The sequence below is a fragment of the Ranitomeya imitator genome, chromosome 1 (genome assembly GCF_032444005.1).
Source record: "Ranitomeya imitator isolate aRanImi1 chromosome 1, aRanImi1.pri, whole genome shotgun sequence".
Lineage (NCBI taxonomy): Eukaryota > Metazoa > Chordata > Amphibia > Anura > Dendrobatidae > Ranitomeya > Ranitomeya imitator.
The window spans coordinates 194,069,223-194,094,053 of NC_091282.1; the positions used below are offsets into that span (position 1 = coordinate 194,069,223).

Consider the following 24,831-nt stretch of genomic DNA (forward strand, 5'->3'; position numbering starts at 1 on the left):
GGCTCTCACAGACCTGTAACTTCTTCTTTAAGAGTCTCCTCTTTCCTCCACTCATTACCTGTAGTAATGGCACCTGTTTAAACTTGTTATCAGTATAAAAAGACACCTGTGCACACCCTCAAACAGTCTGACTCCAAACTCCACTATGGTGAAGACCAAAGAGCTGTCAAAGGACACCAGAAACAAAATTGTAGCCCTGCACCAGGCTGGGAAGACTGAATCTGCAATAGCCAACCAGCTTGGAGTGAAGAAATCAACAGTGGGAGCAATAATTAGAAAATGGAAGACATACAAGACCACTGATAATCTCCCTCGATCTGGGGCTCCACGCAAAATCCCACCCCATGGGGTCAGAATGATCACAAGAACGGTGAGCAAAAATCCCAGAACCACGTGGGGGGACCTAGTGAATGAACTGCAGAGAGCTGGGACCAATGTAACAAGGCCTACCATAAGTAACACACTACGCCACCATGGACTCAGGTTCTGCAGTGCCAGACGTGTCCCACTGCTTAAGCCAGTACATGTCCGGGCCCGTCTGAAGTTTGCTAGAGAGCATTTGGATGATCCAGAGGAGTTTTGGGAGAATGTCCTATGGTCTGATGAAACCAAACTGGAACTGTTTGGTAGAAACACAACTTGTCGTGTTTGGAGGAAAAAGAATATTGAGTTGCATCCATCAAACACCATACCTACTGTAAAGCATGGTGGTGGAAACATCATGCTTTGGGGCTGTTTCTCTGCAAAGGGGCCAGGACGACTGATCCGGGTACATGAAAGAATGAATGGGGCCATGTATCGTGAGATTTTGAGTGCAAACCTCCTTCCATCAGCAAGGGCATTGAAGATGAAACGTGGCTGGGTCTTTCAACATGACAATGATCCAAAGCACACCGCCAGGGCAACGAAGGAGTGGCTTCGTAAGAAGCATTTCAAGGTCCTGGAGTGGCCTAGCCAGTCTCCATATCTCAACCCTATAGAAAACCTTTGGAGGGAGTTGAAAGTCCGTGTTGCCAAGGAAAAGCCAAAAACATCACTGCTCTAGAGGAGATCTGCATGGAGGAATGGGCCAACATACCAACAACAGTGTGTGGCAACCTTGTGAAGACTTACAGAAAACGTTTGACCTCTGTCATTGCCAACAAAGGATATATTACAAAGTATTGAGATGAAATTTTGTTTCTGACCAAATACTAATTTTCCACCATAATATGCAAAAAAAATGTTAAAAAAACAGACAATGTGATTTTCTGGATTTTTTTTTCTCAGTTTGTCTCCCATAGTTGAGGTCTACCTATGATGTAAATTACAGACGCCTCTCATCTTTTTAAGTGGTGGAACTTGCACTATTGCTGACTGACTAAATACTTTTTTGCCCCACTGTATATATTTTAGTTTTTGTGTTTTTTACATTTTACCTTGGACACTTTTTGGTAGTTGTGTCCTTTTATTTGCAGCAAGGGAGAAATTCTAGCGTAACCCTTTGTGCAGCGCCCTTAGTTGTTTGTATATTTTAATGTTCTAGTATTGGTCTTGCTTCCTCCTGGATCGTTCCTGTGGCCTCTCTATCCTGCATAAGCTAAGTTCTGCTTGTGTTATTTTTGTTTGCTATATTTTCTGTCCAGCTTGCTATATTGGTTTTTCTTGCTTGCTGGAAGCTCTGAGACGCAGAGGGAGCACCTCCGTACCGTTAGTCGGTGCGGAGGATCTTTTTGCCCCTCTGCGTGGTTGTTTGTAGGTTTTTGTGTTGACCGCAAAGCTATCTTTCCTATCCTCGGTCTATTCAGTAAGTCGGGCCTCACTTTGCTAAATCTATTTCATCTCTGTGTTTGTATTTCATCTTTACTCACAGTCATTATATGTGGGGGGCTGCCTTTTCCTTTGGGGAATTTCTCTGAGGCAAGGTAGGCTTATTTTTCTATCTTCAGGGCTAGTTAGTTTCTCAGGCTGTGCCGAGTTGCATAGGGAGCGTTAGGCGCAATCCACGGCTACCTCTAGTGTGGTGTGATAGGATTAGGGATTGCGGTCAGCAGAGTTTCCACGTCTCAGAGCTCGTCCTATGTTTTTGGTAAATGTCAGGTCACCTTGTGTGCTCTGAACTTCAATGTCCATTGTGATTCTGAATTACCTGTTCATAACAGCATAGGCATCAACATATGAACAGTATATTACATTATAATATGTAAACAACATAACAACATGCCCGCATGTGCAAAAGGTGACACATAAAAGTGCACTCAAGCCATACATTGATACATTGTAATATACAGAAAAAATTCTATTACTTTTTGTATAATAAAGTGCAATGTGCTTAATAATAATTGCATAAAAAGAGGACAACCTAGGTTACATAAATCCATATTTACTAAAAAAATATATAGAAAATACACAAAAATAGTCAAAATATCACATATAAATGTGCTGTGACTTGGCGTATAATTAATAAATGCAAAAAACACAGTATACCATTACTAAAACCAATTATAAATTGTCGGTATTGCATTGGGCACAACAATCCATGCTAAATTCCCTTCCTTTCTGGAAATAGGACCCGGCGTCCATTAAGCCTCAGATATTTGTGTCCATTTTATCAACTTGCACTTGAAGGTAGTATGGATAGCCAGACAAGAAGAACAAGCTGGCGATGATGGCTTTCCCAGACATCAAGACAGACATTCGAGCCAAGCCAATCTCTTACATCAGATAGCAGTAGGAAATATGATATGGATAAACTAAAATAGATAACATACATTAGTATCAAAGACATAACCAAATTAAAAACAGTACTATATATACCTTACAACAATCCCCACCCTCCCCTACCCGAATAATATAGATACCTAATTCAGAGAAAAGAACTAAACCCAAAGTTCTCATTGAGGCCCAGGGGGGCAACTGTTTGTAGTCGGTAGATCCACCGACTCTCTATTTGTGCAAGTCTTTTAAATAGATTCCCACCCCTTTGACCCATCGAAACCTGGTCGATGGCCCACAAAATGAGCTTACTAGAGTCTGAATTGTGAAATTCCTTAAAATGTTTAGGCAGGGTTTTTAGAGGTTCATCACGGCACATATTTTTAGATTTTTCGATGTCCCTTATGTGCTCCCTGACCCTAACCTTAAACTCCCTAGTAGTCATACCAATATATGTTTTTTCGCATGGACATTGGGCATAATAAATCACCCCAGAGGATGAGCAGGTAAGTCTGTGCAAAATCCTAAAAGTACGTGTCCTGTCTGAATTACTAAAATCCCTGCATTTTATTAAATTTCTTCATGCCTTGCATAATCCGCAAGGAAAAAAGCCTTGAGAAAAAACAGGAACAATAGGATTAATTTGCTTGAGGTTAGGGGCATAGTGGCTTTCAACCAAAAAAACCCGTAAATTCTTACTCCTTTTTGCTGTGACCAGCAGTTTTGCTGAAATAAATTTACGCAGAATAGGATCAGTTTCTAACACTGTCCAATGTTTGTTGAAAATATCGGTAAGTTGATTCCACTGGCTATTGTATGTTGTAATAAGCCTAACCTGTTGGAGCTCCCCACTCTGTTGTGTTAATGGCTTATACAGCAATGCATTCCTAGAGGCATCTCTTGCTCTGTGGTAACCATGATGGATTGATCTGTGGCTATAACCTCTTTCACAGAACCTGGAATAAAGTTCTCTTGCCTGTTTCTGAAAAAAAAAAATTCTGTCGAGCATATACGTTTAATTCTGAGATGTTGACCAATGGAGATTCCCCGAATTGTTGATTGAAGATGAGATGATTGAGCATGGAGTAAGGTATTTGTGGCGGTCGGTTTTCGAAACACATCTGTGTTCAAGATGCCTGCTGCAGTCACCTGAATGTCAACATCCAAAAAATTCAAATGACGACCATGTGTATAGGTCAATCTGATGTTCAAATCGTTATTGCTTAAATCATCCATCAAACATTTCAACTCATCTATAGAACCCTCCCAGATAAACCATATATCGTCAATATAACGAATCCAATGGTGTATTTTATTGATATATCTGGGAGGGTTGCACTGGAAAATATCTCGTTCCCAGGCTCCAAGGAACAAGTTGGCATATGAGGGGGCACAAGTGGCCCCCATAGCGGTTCCTTGGAGCTGGAGATAAACTTGGTTGTTAAATATAAAACAATTATGTTTTAGTATAAATTCCAGTAGATTGATGATGAAATCAATCAACGATTTGTCAAGATTACTCGATTTAAGAAACCAGAATGTTGCCCTTAACCCATCATCGTGTCTGATTGATGTATACAAACTCTCTACATCGGCGGTCACCATGATCATATTCTCCTGCAGCACTAATCCATCAAAGTGACCTAAAGCCAATGTAGTGTCTCTGATGTATGATGGTAAAGACAAGACAAGTGGTTTTAAGTAGAGGTCAATAACCTGACAAGCTACTTCACAAGGGCCCCCAATCCCTGACACTACGGGTCTCCCGGGGGGGGGGTCCGTACAGTTCTTATGGATCTTGGGTATTAAGTAAAATGTGGGCATTCGAGGTTTAACTGTTGTAACTGCTTCCATAATTTTTTTAGGAATAATATTGTCTTCAAAGGCCCTAATTGCAATAGCCGATAACTCCTCGTGGAATCTTTCAACAGGATTATAAGATAGTTTCTTATAACAATTTTTGTCAGATAATAATTAATATGCCTGCTTTTCATAAAGTGTGTTAGGCCAGATTACAAGGTTACCACCCCTATCAGCAGGTTTGAAAGAAACATCAGTCCATGTTTGTATATCTTTAATTGCTGCCATAGTTTGTTTATTAGAGTAATCCCTACTCATTCTACCCAAATTCTCAATCTCGGTTGTAACGAGTTTGACAAAGATCTCTATTGCCGGACATGAATTAAAACTAGAGAAATTTTTTGATTTAACATATAGATGTGTAGGGAAATTACTCACCATAGTTGGATGGTCACCCTCAGCAAGGGATTCTAGTATAGCCAGAACTTCTTGATCATCAATTTGAACAGAGGAGGTTTGTGTGTCAGACTTTTCATAGAACCGTTTCAATATCAACTTCCTCGCAAAAAGGTGTACATCCTTTATTGCTGTGAAAACTGTTGTGAATTCCGCTCTTGGGCTCCCTCCGGTGGTTGTAAGTGGCACTTTTGTGAGTTCTGCTCTTGGGCTCCGTCCGGTGGTTTTAAGTGGTATGGCTGCTCCTTGGATTTAGCAGTCTGCAGCTGCTTCCACTGATTGTCTTTCTGCTCGGCGATTTTTGCCTGGCTTTTCTCTTCAGCCAGTGCCACTTGTTAATGGCTCCTGGTTGGATTCACATCTCTCTTGGATTTCCCTGATATCCTGACCAGTCCTGCAAAGTTAAGTCCTTGCTTTGCTCTTTTCTGTCCACATGTTGTGGACTTATTCGTTCTGTGCATTCTATGTTTTGTCCAGCTTGTTAGTATTGATTAATTCAGTTAAGCTGGAAGCTCTGGGAAGCAGATTTACCCTCCACACCTTTAGTCAGGTGTGGAGATTTTTGTAAACTCTGTGTGGATTTTTGTAGTTTTTAATACTGACCGCACAGTAATCTATCCTGTCTTATCTATCTAGCTAGACTGGCCTCCTGTGCTACATCCTGGTTTCATTCTGTGTATGTCTTTTCCCTCTCCACTCACAGTCATTACTTGTGGGGGGCTATCTATCCTTTGGGGATTTTCTCTGAGGCAAGATAGTTTTCCTGTTTCTATCTTTAGGGGTAGTTAGTTCTCAGGCTGTGACGAGGTGCCTAGGGAGTGACAGGAGCATCCCACGGCTACTTCTAGTGTTGTGTTGAGCTTAGGGACTGCGGTCAGTACAGGTACCACCTCCTTCAGAGCTCGTCCCATGTTGCTCCTAAACCACCAGTTCATAACAGAAAACATCTAGAGGAGTACCAGAGGAAACCATCTAACTTGGAGGAGCTGAAGCAGTTATACCTTGATTAATGGGCAAAATTGCTAGTGGCAAGACATGGAAAGCTCATAGAGACTTATCCAAAGCAACTTGCAGCAGTTATTGTCACAAAAGGAGCCTCTACAAAGTACTGACTTTAAGGGGTGAATAATTACGCACACTGAAGTTTTCAGTTATTTTGTCTTTTTTGTTGTTTGCTTCAGGAAAAAAATGAAACCCAAATGTTCACAGTTGTAGGCATGTTCTTTGCATGAACTGATGCAAACTCTTAAACAAAACCCAGCGAAATTCTGGGTTGTGAGGTAGCAAAACCCCAAAAATACCAAGAGGGTGAATACTTTTGCCAGCCATTGCACTTACCTTTACCCACTGCTCAAGTAAGGTTTCAATCTCTAGTAATCTGCCTGGCAGTAGTAACCACTGGTAAATGGCATCAGTAATTTCTCAAAAGATGTGGAAGGAGTTAGCTTTGACATACAGGTGGTCGATAAGAGTCACTTAGCATGAAAATGGGTGGTGATGTCACTGTATTAGCTAAAGCTTTGGTGAACAATAGGGCTGCTATTAAGTCCCATATGGAACAAAAATCAGAGTTTAGCCATCTGAGAATGGTTTTTTATCATTCTCACTTATACCACAGTCAGAAATAGATTTATGAATCATCTTATTCAAACTATAATGACTTGTAGAGGGAAGAGAATATTTGTTAGAGCTGAGCAAATTGATTTACAGGACCTAGGTCCAGTGGCCACATTAATATTAATGACAGCCCGATAGGAGCCCTGTCTGTAAACTGTTTCCTTCCTGCTGGCATCCTCAGCACTTTTTCTGATTTGTAAGCCAGACTTAAAGGGTTGTCCCACAAAGTACATTTTACTTAATAGATCTCGGAATAAAAATACATTTCACAATTGGATGTGTTAAAAAAAATGTTCCTGTGCTAAGATCTACTATATAATTGTCTAAGGGTCACTTCCGTCTTTCTGTCTGTCTATCCTTCTGTCTGTCACGGATATTCATTGGTCGCGGCCTCTATCTGTCAAGGAATCCAAGTCGCTGATTGGTCTCGCCAGCTGCCTGTCATGGCTGCCGCGACCAATCAGTGATGGTCACAGTCCGATTAGTCCCTCCCCTGCAGTCAGCGACCGGCGCCCGCTCCATACTCCCCGCAGTCACCGCTCACACAGGGTTAATGCCAGTGGTAACAGACCGCATTATGCCGCGGGTAACTCACTCCATTACCGCCGCTATTAACCCTGTGTAACCAAGTTTTTACTATTGATGCTGCCTATGCAGCGTCAATAGTAAAAACATCTAATGTTAAAAAAAATAAAATAAAAATAAAAAATCCTTATATACTAACCTTTCGCGACGCTCCGGTGACTGCGCCATGCAAGCGGCAGGTTCCGGTGCCAAGGATGGTATTAGAGAAGGACCTGCCATGACGTCACGGTCATGTGACCACGACGTCATCACAGGCCCTGCGCGCCTGTGCGAGAAGGACCTGCCATGACGTCAAGGTCATGTGACCGCGACGTCATCACAGGTCCTGCGCGCCTGCGCGAGAAGGACCTGCCATGATGTCACGGTCATGTGACCGAACTACAAGGGGCCCTCGGAAGGTGAGTATATGTTTATTTTTTATTTTTTAACCTGTGACATACGTGGCTGGGCAATATACTACATAGCTGGGCAATATACTACGTGACTGGCCAATATACTACTTGGCTCTGTGCTGTATACTACGTCACTGTGCAATATACTACGTGGCTCTGTGCTGTATACTACGTCGCTGTGCAATATACTACGTCACTGGGCAATATACTACGTCACTGGGCAATATACTACGTCACTGGGCAATATACTACGTCACTGGGCAATATACTACGTGACTGGGCAATATACTATGTGCCTGGGCAATATACTACGTGACTGGGCAATATACTACAGTGGTTGAGCAATATACTATGTGGCTGGGGTGGTGGCGCCGCAGACCTGAGGTATCTATGCTGCACTAACATATGTCTACTGTCCTATATGCTAGTCTGGATGTGGGTGCTGGATGCTTTTTACCAGCGTAGTGGTATTTTCCTATGTTATGGATCACTAGCACACCAACAATTGCTATGGGGTTTGTATTTGTGATTATGAGCAATGTGTTAGCCTCCTACCTGCGGCCCCTGGTGTAGTTATCACCGTCATAGTTTTCCCTCTGTTGTAATTTTATATTTTAATATTTTCTATTTGCATTTAATAAAGAATAAATCTTTTTTTGATAATGATCCCCTTGTTTTGTGCAATATTTGCTTATAGGATTTATCTGTCGTAATTGCATGGGATTTCTTTTGCTAGTAGTCCCTGTATAGGCACAGGTGGTTTGTATAAACACGCTGTGTATTGTTTATCAATTTTGGCTCTACATAGCTGGGCAATATACTACGTGACTGGCCAATATACTACGTGGCTCTGTGCTGTATACTACGTCACTGTGCAATATACTACGTGGCTCTGTGCTGTATACTACGTCGCTGTGCAATATACTACGTCACTGGGCAATATACTACGTCACTGGGCAATATACTACGTCACTGGGCAATATACTACGTGACTGGGCAATATACTATGTGCCTGGGCAATATACTACGTGACTGGGCAATATACTACGTGACTGGGCAATATACTACAGTGGTTGAGCAATATACTATGTGGCTGGGCAATATACTATGTGGCTGGGCAATATACTACGTGGGCTGTGCAATATACTACGTGGCTGGGCAATATACTACGTGGCTGGGCAATATACTACGTGGCTGGGCAATATACTACGTGGCTGGGCAATATACTACGTGGCTGGGCAATATACTACGTGGGCTGTGCAATATACTGCGTGGCTGTGCAATATACTACGTGACTGGGCAATATACTATGTGGCTGCGCAATATACTACGTGACTGGGCAATATACTACGTGGGCTGTGCAATATACTACGTGGACATGCATATTCTAGAATACCCGATGCGTTAGAATCGGGCCATCATCTAATAATCTTATAAATGTGCCCCTGTTATGTACTGTGTTATAGCTGTATCCAACCGTGCTGGACATGGGTGGATCATACTACATCTCCTGTGCAGGGAAGGAAACTAAAGAAAGTATACAGACAAGAGAAAATGGGATCACACCCTGTTCTTAAGCAATGTTTTACCTCATAAAAATAATCAACTACGATCCTATGCTGTCTTATTGTATACTCTCTTTGGCTTACTCCCCTGCCCATGTTGCAGAATGGTTGGATAGAGTGATTACACATTTTTTTTTAAACATATCAACTTGTTGAACTTATTATTATTCAAAGATCTATGTGATAAAAATATTTATTAAAATTAACTTTTCATGTGAAAACCCCATCTTGCTAGGCCTACAAATCAGAAGAGGTGCCAGAAATTCTGAAAATGGTTTGTAGGGCTCCCATCTGGTGGCCATGGACCTGTAATCGTCCTCGGGCTACTCCAAATTGATTTGATCATTTCTATTTGTTACATTTAATGAATGTCATCTAGGTGGCATTGACTAGAAAAAGTTAGTGGACTTTCCTAACTAACGATATATTGTTATTGTCACACACGGCAGATTCATTTAATAGGGTAGTTTCTGAAGCATTTGCATTGACTTCTGTAAATGCCATATATGGTAATTGGCATAGAATTAACCTAGGAGGAAAAAGACAGCACAATAAGGTTTTATCCAAATGAGATAAAGATGTTTAATCCTTTATCGACCACCGATACGCATTAAAGCGGCTTCTGCTAAGGGTACTTATTCCCTCATCGCTGTTTTGAAACAGCGATCGGGAATAAGGCTGTAGTGCCCAGCAGAGTCAGAAAATCTCTGGGGTCTTGGCTACCAGGGGTAGCTTAGATGCCAAAGAACATGATGAGGGCCAGATTTTCCGGTGTCCGATCACGTGATTTCCGTTATTCAGTGAATAACGGTGATCACAAAAAAAAGTGTGCCCGCTGTTACAATGATTTCACTCTCTTCTGCCATGATATACATGTCAGAGGAGAGAGAAATTATGCCCTCTGAGTCCCCGATACCTCCGCCATCCGCGGGTCTTCCTGGAAAAAAAAAATGGCAGGCGCATGCACAGTGTGCCCGCCGAGATCTGCTGGCTGGTGCCTGGCAACAATAGGAAATTTTTTCTATTGGTTCCTTTTGATCCAACATATATATACAGTACAGACCAAAAGTTTGGACACACTCTCTCATTTAAAGATTTTTCTGTATTTTCATGACTATGAAAATTGTACATTCACACTGAAGGCATCAAAACTATGAATTAACACTTGTGGAATTATATACTTACCAAAAAAGTGTGAAACAACTGAAATTATGTCTTATATTCTAGGTTCTTCAAAGTAGCCACCTTTTGCTTTGATGACTGGTTTGCTGTTATGCTGTGCTATCAGGCAACACAGTGTGCAGTAATCAGCGCACATACAGTGATATGGCAATAACCCAAAAAACAATAGAACAAGCTCTGAGACGTGGAATCTCTGCAGACTGCAATACCTGAACCTATCCTCACACAACTAAAAGCAGCAGTGGATTGCGCCTAACACTACCTATGCAACTCGGCACTGCCTGAGGAGCTGACTAGCCTGAAGATAGAAATACAAGCCTGACTTGCCTCAGAGAAATACCCCAAAGGAATAGGCAGTCCCCCACATATAATGACTGTTAGCAAGATGAAAAGACAAAACGTAGGAATGAAATAGATTCAGCAAAGTGAGGCCCGATATTCTAGACAGAGCGAGGATAGCAAAGAGAACTATGCAGTCTACAAAAAACCCTAAAGCAGAACCACGCAAAGGGGAGCAAAAAGACCCACCGTGCCGAACTAACGGCACGGCGGTGCACCCTTTGCGTCTCAGAGCTTCCAGCAAAAGAGAATAGCACAGCTGGACAGAAAAAACGGAAACAAAAACAAAGTAACACTTTCAATATTTTGTTGCAAATCCTTTGGAGGCAATCACTGCCTTAAGTCTGGAACCCATGGACATCACCAAACGCTGGGTTTCCTCCTTCTTAATGCTTTGCCAGGCCTTTACAGCCGCAGCCTTCAGGTCTTGCTTGTTTGTGGGTCTTTCCGTCTTAAGTCTGGATTTGAGCAAGTGAAATGCATGCTCAATTGGGTTTAGATCTGGAGATTGACTTGGCCATTGCAGAATGTTCCACTTTTTGGCACTCATGAACTCCTGGGTAGCTTTGGCTGTATGCTTGGGGTCATTGTCCATCTGTACTATGAAGCGCCGTCCAATCAACTTTGCAGCATTTGGCTGAATCTGGGCTGAAAGTATATCCCGGTACACTTCAGAATTCATCCGGCTACTCTTGTCTGCTCTTATGTCATCAATAAACACAAGTGACCCAGTGCCATTGAAAGCCATGCATGCCCATGCCATCACGTTGCCTCCACCATGTTTTACAGAGGATGTGGTGTGCCTTGGATCATGTGCCGTTCCCTTTCTTCTCCAAACTTTTTTCTTCCCATCATTCTGGTACAGGTTGATCTTTGTCTCATCTGTCCATAGAATACTTTTCCAGACCTGAGCTGGCTTCTTGAGGTGTTTTTCTGCAAATTTAACTCTGGCCTGTCTATTTTTGGTATTGATGAATGGTTTGCATCTAGATGTGAACCCTTTGTATTTACTGTCATGGAGTCTTCTCTTTACTGTTGACTTAGAGACAGATACACCTACTTCACTGAGAGTGTTCTGGACTTCAGTTGATGTTGTGAACGGGTTCTTCTTCACCAAATTAAGTATGCGGCGATCATCCACCACTGTTGTCATCCGTGGACGCCCAGGCCTTTTTGAGTTCCCAAGCTCACCAGTCAATTCCTTTTTTCTCAGAATGTACCCAACTGTTGATTTTGCTACTCCAAGCATGTCTGCTATCTCTCTGATGGATTTTTTCTTTTTTTTCAGCCTCAGGATGTTCTGCTTCACCTCAATTGAGAGTTCCTTTGACCGCATGTTGTCTGCTCACAGCAACAGCTTCCAAATGCAAAACCACACACCTGGAATCCACCCCTGACCTTTTAACTACTTCATTGATTACAGGTTAACGAGGGAGACGCCTTCAGAGATAATTGCAGCCCTTAGAGTCCATTGTCCAATTACTTTTGGTCCCTTGAAAAAGAGGACGCTATGTATTACAGAGCTATGATTCCTAAACCCTTTCTCCGATTTGGATGTGGAAACTATCATATTGCAGCTGGGAGTGTGCACTTTCAGCCCATATTATATATATAATTGTATTTCTGAACATGTTTTTGTAAACAGCTAAAATAACAAAACTTGTGTCACTGTCCAAATATTTCTGGCCCTAACTGTATTTGAAGAGCCCAAATCCGGTGCCCTACCCCCTCATAGGGATTGCGACTGTGCTATTAATTTGATTCCTGGTAGTAAGTTTCCTAAGGGCCGTCTGTTTAATTTATCTGTGCCAGAGCACGCCGCTATGCGGAGTTATATAAAGGAATCCTTGGAGAAGGGTTATATTCGTCCGTCGTCGTCACCATTGGGAGCAGGGTTCTTTTTTGTGGCCAAGAAGGATGGTTCTTTGAGACCTTGTATTGATTACCGCCTTCTTAATAAGATCACAGTCAAATTTCAGTATCCTTTGCCGCTGCTGTCTGATTTATTTGCTCGGATTAAGGGGGCTAGTTGGTTCACCAAGATAGATCTGCATGGTGCGTATAATCTTGTGCGAATTAAACAGGGTGATGAATGGAAAACGGCATTTAATACGCCCGAGGGCCATTTTGAGTACATGGTTATGCCATTCGGGCTTTCTAATGCTCCATCTGTGTTTCAGTCCTTTATGCATGACATCTTCCGAGAGTACCTGGATAGATTCATGATTGTATATTTGGATGACATTTTGGTCTTTTCGGATGATTGGGAGTCTCATGTGAAGCAGGTCAGAATGGTGTTCCAGGTCCTTCGTGCGAATTCCTTGTTTGTGAAGGGGTCAAAGTGTCGAATTGGAGTTCAGAAGGTTTCTTTTTTGGGTTCCATTTTTTCCCCTTCTACTATCGAGATGGACCCTGTTAAAGTTCAGGCCATTTACGATTGGACTCAGCCGACTTCTGTGAAGAGCTTGCAGAAGTTCCTGGGCTTTGCTAATTTTTATCGTCGCTTCATCGCTAATTTTTCCAGTATTGCTAAACCGTTGACTGATTTGACCAAGAAAGGTGCTGATGTGGTCAATTGGTCCTCTGCGGCTGTAGAGGCTTTTCAGGAGTTGAAGCGACATTTTGCTTCTGCCCCTGTGTTGTGCCAGCCAGATGTTTCGCTCCCTTTTCAGGTTGAGGTTGATGCTTCTGAAATTGGAGCAGGGGCTGTTTTGTCGCAAAGAAGTTCTGATGGCTCGGTGATGAAACCCTGTGCCTTCTTTTCTAGAAAATTCTCGCCTGCTGAGCGCAATTATGATGTGGGCAATCGGGAGTTGTTGGCCATGAAGTGGGCATTCGAGGAGTGGCGACATTGGCTTGAAGGAGCTAAACATCGCGTGGTGGTCTTGACGGATCACAAGAATTTAACTTATCTTGAGTCTGCCAAACGGTTGAATCCTAGACAGGCTCGATGGTCGCTCTTTTTCTCCCGTTTTGATTTTGTGGTTTCATACCTTCCGGGATCTAAGAATGTGAAGGCTGACGCCCTGTCAAGAAGTTTTGTGCCTGACTCTCCGGGTGTTCCGGAGCCGGCGGGTATTCTTAAAGAAGGGGTAATTTTGTCTGCCATTTCCCCTGATTTGCGGCGTTTGCTGCAAAAGTTTCAGGCTGATAGACCTGACCGTTGTCCTACGGAGAAACTGTTTGTCCCTGATAGCTGGACTAGTAGACTTATCTCTGAGATTCATTGTTCAGTGTTGGCTGGTCATCCTGGAATCTTTGGTACCAGAGATTTGGTGGCTAGGTCCTTTTGGTGGCCTTCTTTGTCACGGGATGTGCGTTCTTTTGTGCAGCCCTGTGGGACTTGTGCTCGGGCTAAGCCCTGCTGTTCTCGTGCCAGTGGGTTGCTTTTGCCCTTGCCGATCCCGAAGAGGCCCTGGACGCATATTTCTATGGATTTTATTTCAGATCTCCCTGTTTCTCAAAGGATGTCGGTCATTTGGGTGGTTTGTGATCGCTTCTCTAAGATGGTCCATTTGGTACCCTTATCTAAATTGCCTTCCTCCTCTGATTTGTTGCCATTGTTCTTCCAGCATGTGGTTCGTTTGCATGGCATTCCAGAGAACATCGTCTCGGACAGAGGTTCCCAGTTTGTTTCGAGGTTTTGTTGGTCCTTTTGCGCTAAGATGGGCATTGATTTGTCTTTTTCTTCGGCTTTCCATCCTCAGACTAATGGCCAAACCGAACGAACTAATCAGACTTTGGAGACATATCTGAGATGCTTTGTTTCTGCTGATCAGGATGATTGGGTGTCCTTCTTGCCTTTGGCTGAGTTCGCCCTCAATAATCGGGCCAGCTCGGCTACTTTAGTTTCTCCTTTTTTCTGTAATTCTGGTTTCCATCCTCGTTTCTCTTCAGGGCAGGTTGAGCCTTCGGACTGTTCTGGTGTGGATGCGGTGGTGGACAGGTTGCAGCGGATTTGGACTCATGTGGTGGACAATTTGACATTGTCCCAGGAGAAGGCTCAACGTTTCGCTAACCGCCGGCGTTGTGTTGGTCCCCGACTTTGTGTTGGGGATTTGGTTTGGTTGTCATCTCGTCACGTTCCTATGAAGGTTTCCTCTCCTAAGTTTAAGCCTCGTTTCATTGGGCCTTATAAGATTTCTGAAGTTCTTAATCCTGTGTCATTTTGTTTGGACTTTCCAGCTTCTTTTGCCATCCATAATGTGTTCCATAGGTCGTTGTTGCGGAGATACGTGGCGCCTATGGTTCCCTCCGTTGATCCCCCTGCCCCGGTGTTGGTTGAGGGGGAGTTGGAGTATGTGGTGGAGAAGATTTTGGATTCTCGTGTTTCGAGACGGAAACTTCAGTACCTGGTCAAGTGGAAGGGTTATGGTCAGGAAGATAATTCCTGGGTTTTTGCCTCTGATGTTCATGCTGCCGATCTTGTTCGTGCCTTTCATCTGGCTCATCCTGATCGGCCTGGGGGCTCTGGTGAGGGTTCGGTGATCCCTCCTCAAGGGGGGGTACTGTTGTGAATTCTGTTGTCGAGCTCCCTCCTGTGGTTGTGAATGGTACTTCGGCGAGTTCTGTCTATGGGCTCCCTCTGGTGGCTATGAGTGAAGCTGCGGCTTCTGAGGTTCCTTACACAGGTGACGTGGTTTATCCTTTGGTTGGCTGCTCTATTTAACTCCTCTCAGATCGTTACTCCATGCCAGCTGTCAATATTTTTGCATTTGTTCAGTTCGCTTCTGGATCTCTCTGGTGACCTGCCTTCTCCTGCAGAAGCTAAGTTCCTGATAGTCATTATTTGTTCATTGTTTCCTTGTCCAGCTGGTTATCGTGATTTTGTCTTGCTAGCTGGAAGCTCTGGGATGCAGAGTGGCCCCGCCGCACCGTGAGTCGGTGCGGAGGTCTTTTTTGCACACTCTGCGTGGTCTTTTGTAGGTTTTTGTGCTGATCGCAAAGTTACCTTTCCTATCCTCTGTCTATTTAGTAAGTCTGGCCTCCCTTTGCTGAACCCTGTTTCATTTCTGCGTTTGTGACTTTCATCTTTACTCACAGTCAATATATGTGGGGGGCTTCCTTTACCTTTGGGGAATTTCTCTGAGGCAAGGTAGGCTTTATTTTCCATCTCTAGGGCTAGATAGTTCTTAGGCTGTGACGAGGCGCCTAGGTCTGGTCAGGAGCGCTCCACGGCTATTTCTAGTGTGTGTGATAGGATTAGGGCTTGCGGTCAGCAGAGTTCCCACATCCCAGAGCTCGTCCTGTATGAGGTTTAACTATCAGGTCATTCCGGGTGCTCCTAACCACCAGGTCATAACATTGATGGCTTTCTGCAGGACTTTGAGCGGCAGTGTGCCCTTCATCAAGTGAAGCCATAGGAACGGGTTCAGATTCTGGCCAGCAAGCTGACAGGCCGGGCAGTGGACGCCTGTCGCACGGTACCTGATAAGGACTGTATGGACTATGCACGGATCAAAGAAGTGATCTTGGCCCAGTATGCACTGACACCAGAGGCATACCGCCAAAAGTTCCGCGGACTTATAAAAAGCATAACCGATACCCACGCTGAGTGGGCCTGTAAATTACGGCGGTCACTAGTGTTGAGCATTCCGATACCGCAAGTATCGGGTATCGGCCGATACTTGCGGTATCGGAATTCCGATACCGAGATCCGATACTTTTGTGGTATCGGGTATCGGTATCGGATACATAGAGATGTGTAAAATAAAGAATTAAAATAAAAAATATTGATATATTTACCTCTCCGGCGGCCCCTGGACTCAGCGCGGGTAACCGGCAGGCTTCGTTGTTCAAAATCAGCGCTTTTAGGACCTGAGAATCACGTCCCGGCTTCTGATTGGTCGCGGGCCGCCCATGTGACCGCCACGCGACCAATCACAAGCCGCGACGTCACCGCAAGCTATTAACGCGCTCATTTTTGAAAAATGAGCGCGTTAATGACTTTCAAAGACGTAGCGGCTTGTGATTGGTCGCGGCCACGCGATCAATCACAAGCCGCGACGTCACCGCAAGCTATTAACGCGCTCATTTTTAAAAATGAGCGCGTTAATGGCTTTCAAAGACGTAGCGGCTTGTGATTGGTCGCGTGGCCGCGACCAATCACAAGCCGCGACGTCACCGCAAGCTATTAACGCGCTCATTTTTAAAAATGAGCGCGTTAATGACTTTCAAAGACGTAGCGGCTTGTGATTGGTCGCGTGGCGGTCACATGGGCGGCCCGCGACCAATCAGAAGCCGGGACGTGATTCTCAGGTCCTAAAAGCGCTGATTTTGAACAAAGAAGCCTGCCGGTTACCCGCGCTGAGTTCAGGGGCCGCCGGAGAGGTAAATATATAAATATTTTTTATTTTAATTCTTTATTTTACACATCCCTATGGATCCCAGGGCCTGAAGGAGAGTTTCCTCTCCTTCAGACCCTGGGAACCATGAGAATACCTTCCGATACTTGATGTCCCATTGACTTGTATTGGTATCGGATATCGGTATCGGCGATATCCGATATTTTTCGGGTATCGGCCGATACTATCCGATACCGATACTTTCAAGTATCGGACGGTATCGCTCAACACTAGCGGTCACTGCTACAGTGGGTACGAGGGAGCCAAGCAACCACTAAGGAGGACGTCCTCCAGCTCTTCTTGTTGGAACGATTCTTTAATGGACTAACCCCCGAGACACAGGAATGGCTTCGGGACAGGTGGCCAACGACTCTTGAGGAAGCCGCTTGTCTGGCCGATGAACATCATGATGCCAGGAGGCCCCAGTTGTCCGGATCAAAGATGGTCACTAGGGGTCCGCCCATGGGCCTCTAGGGCCCCAAACACTGAAGATTGTAGGGGGACCAGCTAGAAACCCGGCCTACCACAATCCTTCTATACCACCCCTGCCATCAGCTGGGCCACTTGCAAAGACAATGTCCCAACCGGACTCAGCATACCCAGTGGCCAAAGGCGGGAACAGCTACCTTCAACCGGGCTGCTGTACACTGCTACCAAGGCGAAGCTGACCCGGCATTGGGGGCTACGGCTAACCAAGGGGTGGAAGAGATGGAGGAAGTGCTGCACGAAGTAGACCCCATGCAGGCAGGCAGGGCAGATAATCGACAACAGCATCGACAGGTCGTGTGGGTTAATGGGAAACGTATGCAGGGACTAAGAGATTCCGGGGCAACTTTGACCTTTGTGAAGCCTCATCTCATCTGGGACCAAGAGAAAACGGACCGGACAGTGGCAGTCCGTGTAGCAGGGGGAGCCCACTGCCCACTGCCAGGATTCACCTGAACTGGGGAGTCGGGGATGGCCTTGTTGAGGTCGGCTTGATGGAAGATTTGCCTGCAGACGTCTTGCTGGGAAATGACTTGGGGCCCATGTTGTCTGCCTTCTCGGTTGCCCCTCTGGCTGAGACATATCCTGTGACCACCCGGAGACAAGCTCGAGCTGCGGAGGCAGAATCACACTCAGGAGGCCCAGGTAAGATATCCCAGCCCTACACGTATTCCCATAGCCAGACACATTTCTTGGGCCTCCCCAGATGAATTTAAGAGGGAGTTACTTGAGGATCCTTCATTGGAGGGATATCGTGGGAAGGCACAGCAAGGGGAGAGGGGTACAGGAAGGGGAACAGTTTGTATGGAAGCAGGGACTCCTCTACCGGATCACAGAGCAGCACCACACAGGGACGAGCCCCACTATAAAACGACAGCTGGTAGTTCCCAAGAAGTATAGGCAGGAGTTACTGTGAATCTCTCATGACATACCCTTGGCCGGGCACTTTGGCATCAGTCGCACCAGGCATCGTCTGACACAAAACTTCTTTTGGCCGGGGATAACCTATGATGTTCGTCAGTACTGCCAGACCTGTGACAGTTGCCAGCGCATTGGCAAGAGGGGAGATTGATCCAAGGCCAAATTACGCCCCCTCCCCATTGTGGAGGAACCATTTAGCCGGGTAGCGGGCGATCTGATAGGGCCGTTAGCCAAACCCAGTCCGTCAGGGAAAAGGTATATATTGACAGTGGTAGATTATGCCACACGGTATCCAGAGGCGGTTGCGTTACCTAACATACTGGCAGAGACGGTGGCGGCCGCCCTGCTCCAGGTTTTCTCATGGGTTGGATTTCCCTGGGAGATTATCTCGGACCAGGGTACCCAGTTTACAGCAGAGGTGACCAACCAACTGTGGAAGCTGTGCGGCGTAAAGTCCATTAAAAGCGTCCCGTACCCCCCGCAAACCAATGGGTTGTGTGAACGCTTCAACAGGACGTTTAAACAACTCATTGGGACTTTTACCAGGACCTACAGGGACTGGGAGAAATTCTTGCCACACCTCCTGTTTGCCTATTGGGAGGTGCCCCAAGAATCCACGGGGTTCTCCCGGTTCGAGCTAGTGTACACGAGATGGGTAAGGGGACCCCTAGACTTAGTGCTAGAACACTGGGAAAGGGAGGACCTCATAGAAGGGGTACCCTATGTGCTGGATTTCCGGGACCGCCTACAGGAGCTGACCCAGGCTGTACGTGAGAACATGCAGGCGACCCAGCCACGCCAGCGCGTATGGTACGATCGGAGGGCCAGAGAGCGCACCTTGGAAATAGGACATAAGGTCCTGGTGTTAGAGCCCACTAGGCAGAACAAGTTCCAAGCTGCATGGCAGGGGCCCTACCAGGTAGTGGGGAAAATAGCCGACACAACCTATAATGTCGCCGATTGTGACGACCCCAGGGTTATCCGCATGTTCCACGTGAATATGCTGAAGCCCTACCGGGAATGCCCTGAAGAGGTAGTGGCCATCTGTGCACCTGAAGCAGAGGATTTAGCCAGACTTCCCTTGCTGGATGTCTTAGGGGAAAGGACTCAGTCTAAAACATGGGGCCAGGTACACTTGGGTGAAGTCCTAGGCCCCCGGGAGAGACAGCAGGTGGAGGAGTTGTTGAGGCAGCGACAGAGGATGTTTTCAGGGAGACCAGGGTGCACTTGCCTGGCACAACACAAGGTTGAGACCCAGGATCAGACCCCCCTGCGACAAAACCCCTTCAGCGTCCCTGAGTCTGTACGAGAGGGGATGCGACAAGAGATGTTGCGTTTAGGGGTCATTGGAGAGTCAGATAGTCCCTGGGCATCCCCCGTAGTGTTAGTGCCCAAGAAGGATGGGACTACACAGTTTTGTGTAGACTAAGGTAAGCTCAATGAGAAAACAGTGACGGATGCATATCCCATGCCGCGTGTGGGTGTGGTGAGCTGTTAGACCGGCTGGCGGGGGCAAAGTATTTGACCACCATGGATCTATGCAAAGGCTACTGGCAGATTCCTCTTAGTCCTGATGCTATTCCCAAGTCAGCATTTGTCACCCCGTTCGGCTTATTCCAGTTTTGAGTTATGCCATTCGGGATGAAGAATGCCCCGGTGACCTTCCAGAGGCTGGCTGACCGGAAGATGGTCTCCAGGACTATGCTTGTGCCTACCCGGACGACATCGCCATCTACAGTGCGACATGGGAAGAGCATCTAAATCACCTAGAGACAGTATTGGACAGGATCCACAAGGCCGGAGTCACCCTGAACCCAAACAAGTGTCACATGGGCAAAGCAGAGGTTCAGTATTTAGGGCATTGGGTGGGAAGTGGGAAACAGCCACCAGAACCAGCCAAGATTGAGGTCATAGCCAAATGGCCCACCCCACGCACTAAACCCCAGGTCATGGCGTTTCTAGGGACAGCGGGGTATTACAGGAAATTCGTTCCCAATTACAGCAGCGTAGCCAAGCCCCTCACTGATCTGACCCGTAAGAACCAACCCCGCCAGGTAACCTGGACCCCACAGAGTGAGGAAGCCTTCCGCCAACTAAAGGACGCCCTCACCAATACCCCTGTATTGGCCACACCCAATCCAACTAAACGTTTCCTTGTTCACACAGATGCTTCTATGTTTGGATTGGGGGCAGTACTGAGCCAAGTCGGGCCGGACGGCCAAGACCACCTGGTAGCTTACCTGAGTCGGAGTAAGCTATGCAGCCATCGAGAAGGAGTGCCTGGCGGTAGTATGTGCACTCAAAAAGTTGCAACCGTATTTGTATGGACGACAGTTTTCCCTCCTAACGGACCATAATCCCCTAGTCTGGCTTAATCAGGTCTCCGGAGACAACGCCAGATTGCTGCGGTGGAGTTTAGCCCTACAACCTCTGGACTTCACCATCCACTACAGACCCAGCAAACAAAACGGTAAAGGCTTCATAGTTAGTGTTCAGGATGAGGTGCAGCGCATTGCAGCAGCCCCCGGTTTAGGAAACAAGCCCTTTTCTGGTCACCTGATGAACCCCGGTCTATATCCCGGGGGGAAACGCGTCGGGATGGGCAACAAATCGATAAGTACTATCTGTACTATTTTTTCTATGACCTTGATCTAACTATGGATCACTCAAAGTCCTGCAGTGTGCTATATAACTGGGTATTTACCATTATCTCTAATTGAGCATTTGTGAGAATTTTTTTGCCTCTATAATTGGGGCTATATTGTTACTTATGATACTGGGCAGTTTGACTATGGTATGAATTGAATCATTAGCCGGCTACTATATATTCTCATTGTGGTATATTAATCTTGTGGTGTACAATAATATTTCATAAACATCCACGAACGTGACGGTGTCCCTACATGGTGTGGATAAATCTGTATCTATCTGCTTTTGGGAATACCACATCTTAATGAAACCGGCAACAGTGTTACTGTCCCGCATCGGGTATTTCTCTCTTTGAATATCTATAACTAATGAGATAAGACATATTAGCCTTGATGTATTAAGTCTATATCTTAAACATCAGACACATACTATTACGTTATTAACCTCTGCTCACAAACTGCACCCTAGTTATTAGGCATCAGGATTCATACCAAAAGAATCCTGAAACAAATCATTTGGTATATGACAATACCGATATATATACCTTGCAGGTGTCATTAAAGCACTTTAGCACATTAGCACTTTAATTATTGTTGGTGTCGGTGGTGGTGTTTTTTTTGGTAGTCCCCATTAGGGTCTTAAGGGAGAGCCATCATCGAGTGGGGGTGCCATGTCGCATTTAGGGTGCCAACCTCCACGGTAAGATAGGGTGAGTTAGGGAGAGAGCACCCCCTCACCTAGATACCTCTATCCTTTTTAGTGTTAAGTTATATGGTTAAGTAATACTGTCTCCTGACCCTATTAGGTCATTTTTACCTAATTAAATAAAAGTTATATTTTAGGGGCATTTTTTGTCTGTTTTGGTTGTGATAAGTTATATGCTTCGATTCTATTTGGTTTGGTTTTTCAACTTTAAACCCTTATAATTCCGTAACAAAAAAAAATTTGGTTCTAAAATTGTGCTGATGTAAAGTAGACATGTGGGAAATGTTACTTATTAAGTATTTTGTATGACATATCTCTATGATTTAAGGGCACAAAAGTTCAAAGTTGGAAAATTGCAAACTTTTCAAAATTTTTGCCAAATTTCGTTTTTTTTTCACAAATAAATGCACGTAATATCAAAGAAATGTTACCACTACCATGAATTACAATAAGTCATGAGAAAACATTGTCAGAATCATCAGGATCCATTGAAGCGTTTTAGAGTTATAACCTCATAAAAGGACAGTGGTCAGAATTGTAAAAATTGGCCCGGTCATTAACGTGCAAACCACCCTTGAGGGTAAAGGGCTAATTCATAATTTTGATGCCTTCAATGTGAATGTACAATTTTCATAGTCATGAAAATACAGAAAAATCTTTAAATGAGAAGGTGTGTCCAAACGTTTGGTCTGTACTGTATATATATTATATCACAGTGATCAAAATAAAAAAAAATAGTAAATCAAATTCCCCTCTGTCACCAGCTTAGTTAGATATTGAGGTTGAGGTTAGCATTGGTGTTTTTTTTCAAAAGTAAAAAAAAAAAGAATAACGATATGGCTGCTAGTGTTGAGTGCAAGTGCTTGCTATTCGAGTTTGCATCGATTGCTCGGTATGCACTGGGTATCGTGGATCTCCACATGCTTTTTCTTGGGTGCCTAACAGCCATGAAACGTGCAGGGCAGGGCCTCGAGCATGTCACTTGAGCATGTCACTTGAGCACATGCGATATTCAGTGCATACCCAAGCACCCGTTGCAAACTGAAGTAGCGAGCACTTGTGCTCAAAACTAGTGACGACATATTCTATATGCTGATGTAATGTTATCAAATTTTGTGTTGTATCTGTGGGTTCAAAATGCTCATTATACCCCTGAATAAAATCCTTGAGGGCATGGTTTCCAAAATGATGTCATTTGTTGGCGGTTTCTACTGTTTAGGCGCATTAGGGGCTCTCCAAATAGAACATGGGTCCACTAATTATTCCAGCAAATTTTACATTCAAAAAGTCAAATGGCCCTTCTTCCATTCGGAGCCCTACCGTGCGTCCAAACAGTAGATTTCACCCACAAATCAGGTATCAGCATATTCAGAAGAAATTGCACAACAAATTTTGCGGCCATTTTCTACTGTTACCTTTGTAAAAAATAAAAAAGTTTGAGTCTAAAGTAAAGTAAATATTTTGTGAAAAAGATTAAATGTTAATTTTTTCCTTCCACGTTGCTTCAGTTCCTGTGAAGCACCTGAAGGATTAATAAACTTTTTGAATGTGGTTTTGAGCAACTTGAAGGTGCAGTTTTTAGAATAGTGTCATTTTTTGGTACTGTCGAATAGATGACACTTCAAATGTAATGTGGTCCCTTGAAAAAAATAGTTTGGTAAATTTTGTTGGAAAAATGAGAAATCACTGTTCAATTCTTAACCCTTATAAATTCCTAACAAAAAAAAATTGTTTCAAAATTGTTCTGATGTGAAGTAGACATGTGGAAAATGCTATTTATAAACTGTTTTGTGTGACATATCTCTCAGAATTAAGGGAATAAGAATTAAAAGTTTGAAAATTGTGACATTTTCTAAATTTTCACCAAATTTCACTGTTTTTGACAAATAAATGCAAGTCATACCAAATAAATATTAGCACGATAAAAAGTACAATATGTCATGAAAAAAATCTCAGAATCAGTGGGATATCTGAAGCATTCCAGAGTTATAACCTCATAAAGAGACACTGATCAGAATTGTGAAATTTGGCTTGGTCATTAAGGTCAAAATTGGCTCGGTCATTAAGGGGTTAAACAAGGTTATACTAACCTGATTTTGTTGTGTATACACAACATTTCAATCATTCATAAATGCAGCCGCTTCACGTCCAATGGGATATCAGGCTGAGAAAACACAGATAAGGAGGATTTGTGGATTAATATGCACTGCTGGCATCGCATCCAAATCCAGACCGAAAGTGCATGCTGTCATTTTTATTTCGTCAACGCGTTTCAAAGTACTTTAGATTACTTCATCAGGACAAGAAAAGCATCATATATAATTGGCATAGTCGCATAAACAATTCTTTGATGTGTGAATATAACTATTTTTCACAAATAGATTTTTTGTACATCTTATTTCTTTTCTTTTGGTTTTATATTTCAGTTGGAGTTATTCATCACAACTACAATGGATGAAAGCAGTAGAGACATTGAACTTGAATGGCTGCAAACAAACAAGAAAACCCGGTTAGAGTGGATAAATGTTGTGAACACAAGAATTATTGACTGGCTACAGAGCAATACACTGGATTCGGATTTCTGAAATCTACCATTCATAATGCTTCATTTGAAATTTTGTAGCTTTTTAAAATATTTTTTATATAATTAAAGTTCCAATTATATTTTGCCGGAAAAGCAAAATTCTTGATATATATTTTTTTACCTGTGGGGATATGAATAAAAATGTGCTGATTTACTATTTCTTGTAATATTCTTTTTTATTAAAATCAAGAAATCAAAATGCAGATCATTTACACCCTAAAAACACCCTGAGACATAGGGAAGGGTTTCCTGGACCCCATGCTCATGTATTTACATAAGATTGTACAGCAGAAAATTTGCAGTGAAATACAGTAATCCCAATGTAGATAAGATCTTTAAAACGTAAACTGACCAACTTTTCAGAAAACGAGCCGGAAAAAAATCTGTGTTCTCATTATATCATAGCTGTTTGTCTCAAATGTTCCATAGTCTTTACTAAGCTTGACTTGTGGGGGGCATATATCCTGATCTGAATACACTAGGGGGATGGCTATTATGAATATTGCATAATG

General features: G+C 44.0%; 1 protein-coding gene across 2 annotated transcripts in view; it reads left to right on the plus strand.

The window, feature by feature from the left end:
- LVRN (laeverin) overlaps window positions 1-24,474 on the plus strand; it is a 200,058-nt gene extending 175,584 nt beyond the window's left edge. For both annotated transcript variants that reach the window (XM_069753189.1, XM_069753199.1), the window contains exon 20: window positions 24,162-24,474. In XM_069753189.1, coding sequence (XP_069609290.1) covers window positions 24,162-24,320 — 159 coding nt within the window. In that variant the 3' untranslated portion in view covers window positions 24,321-24,474. The remainder of the gene's footprint in view (window positions 1-24,161) is intronic.
- Window positions 24,475-24,831: the final 357 nt, after the last annotated feature.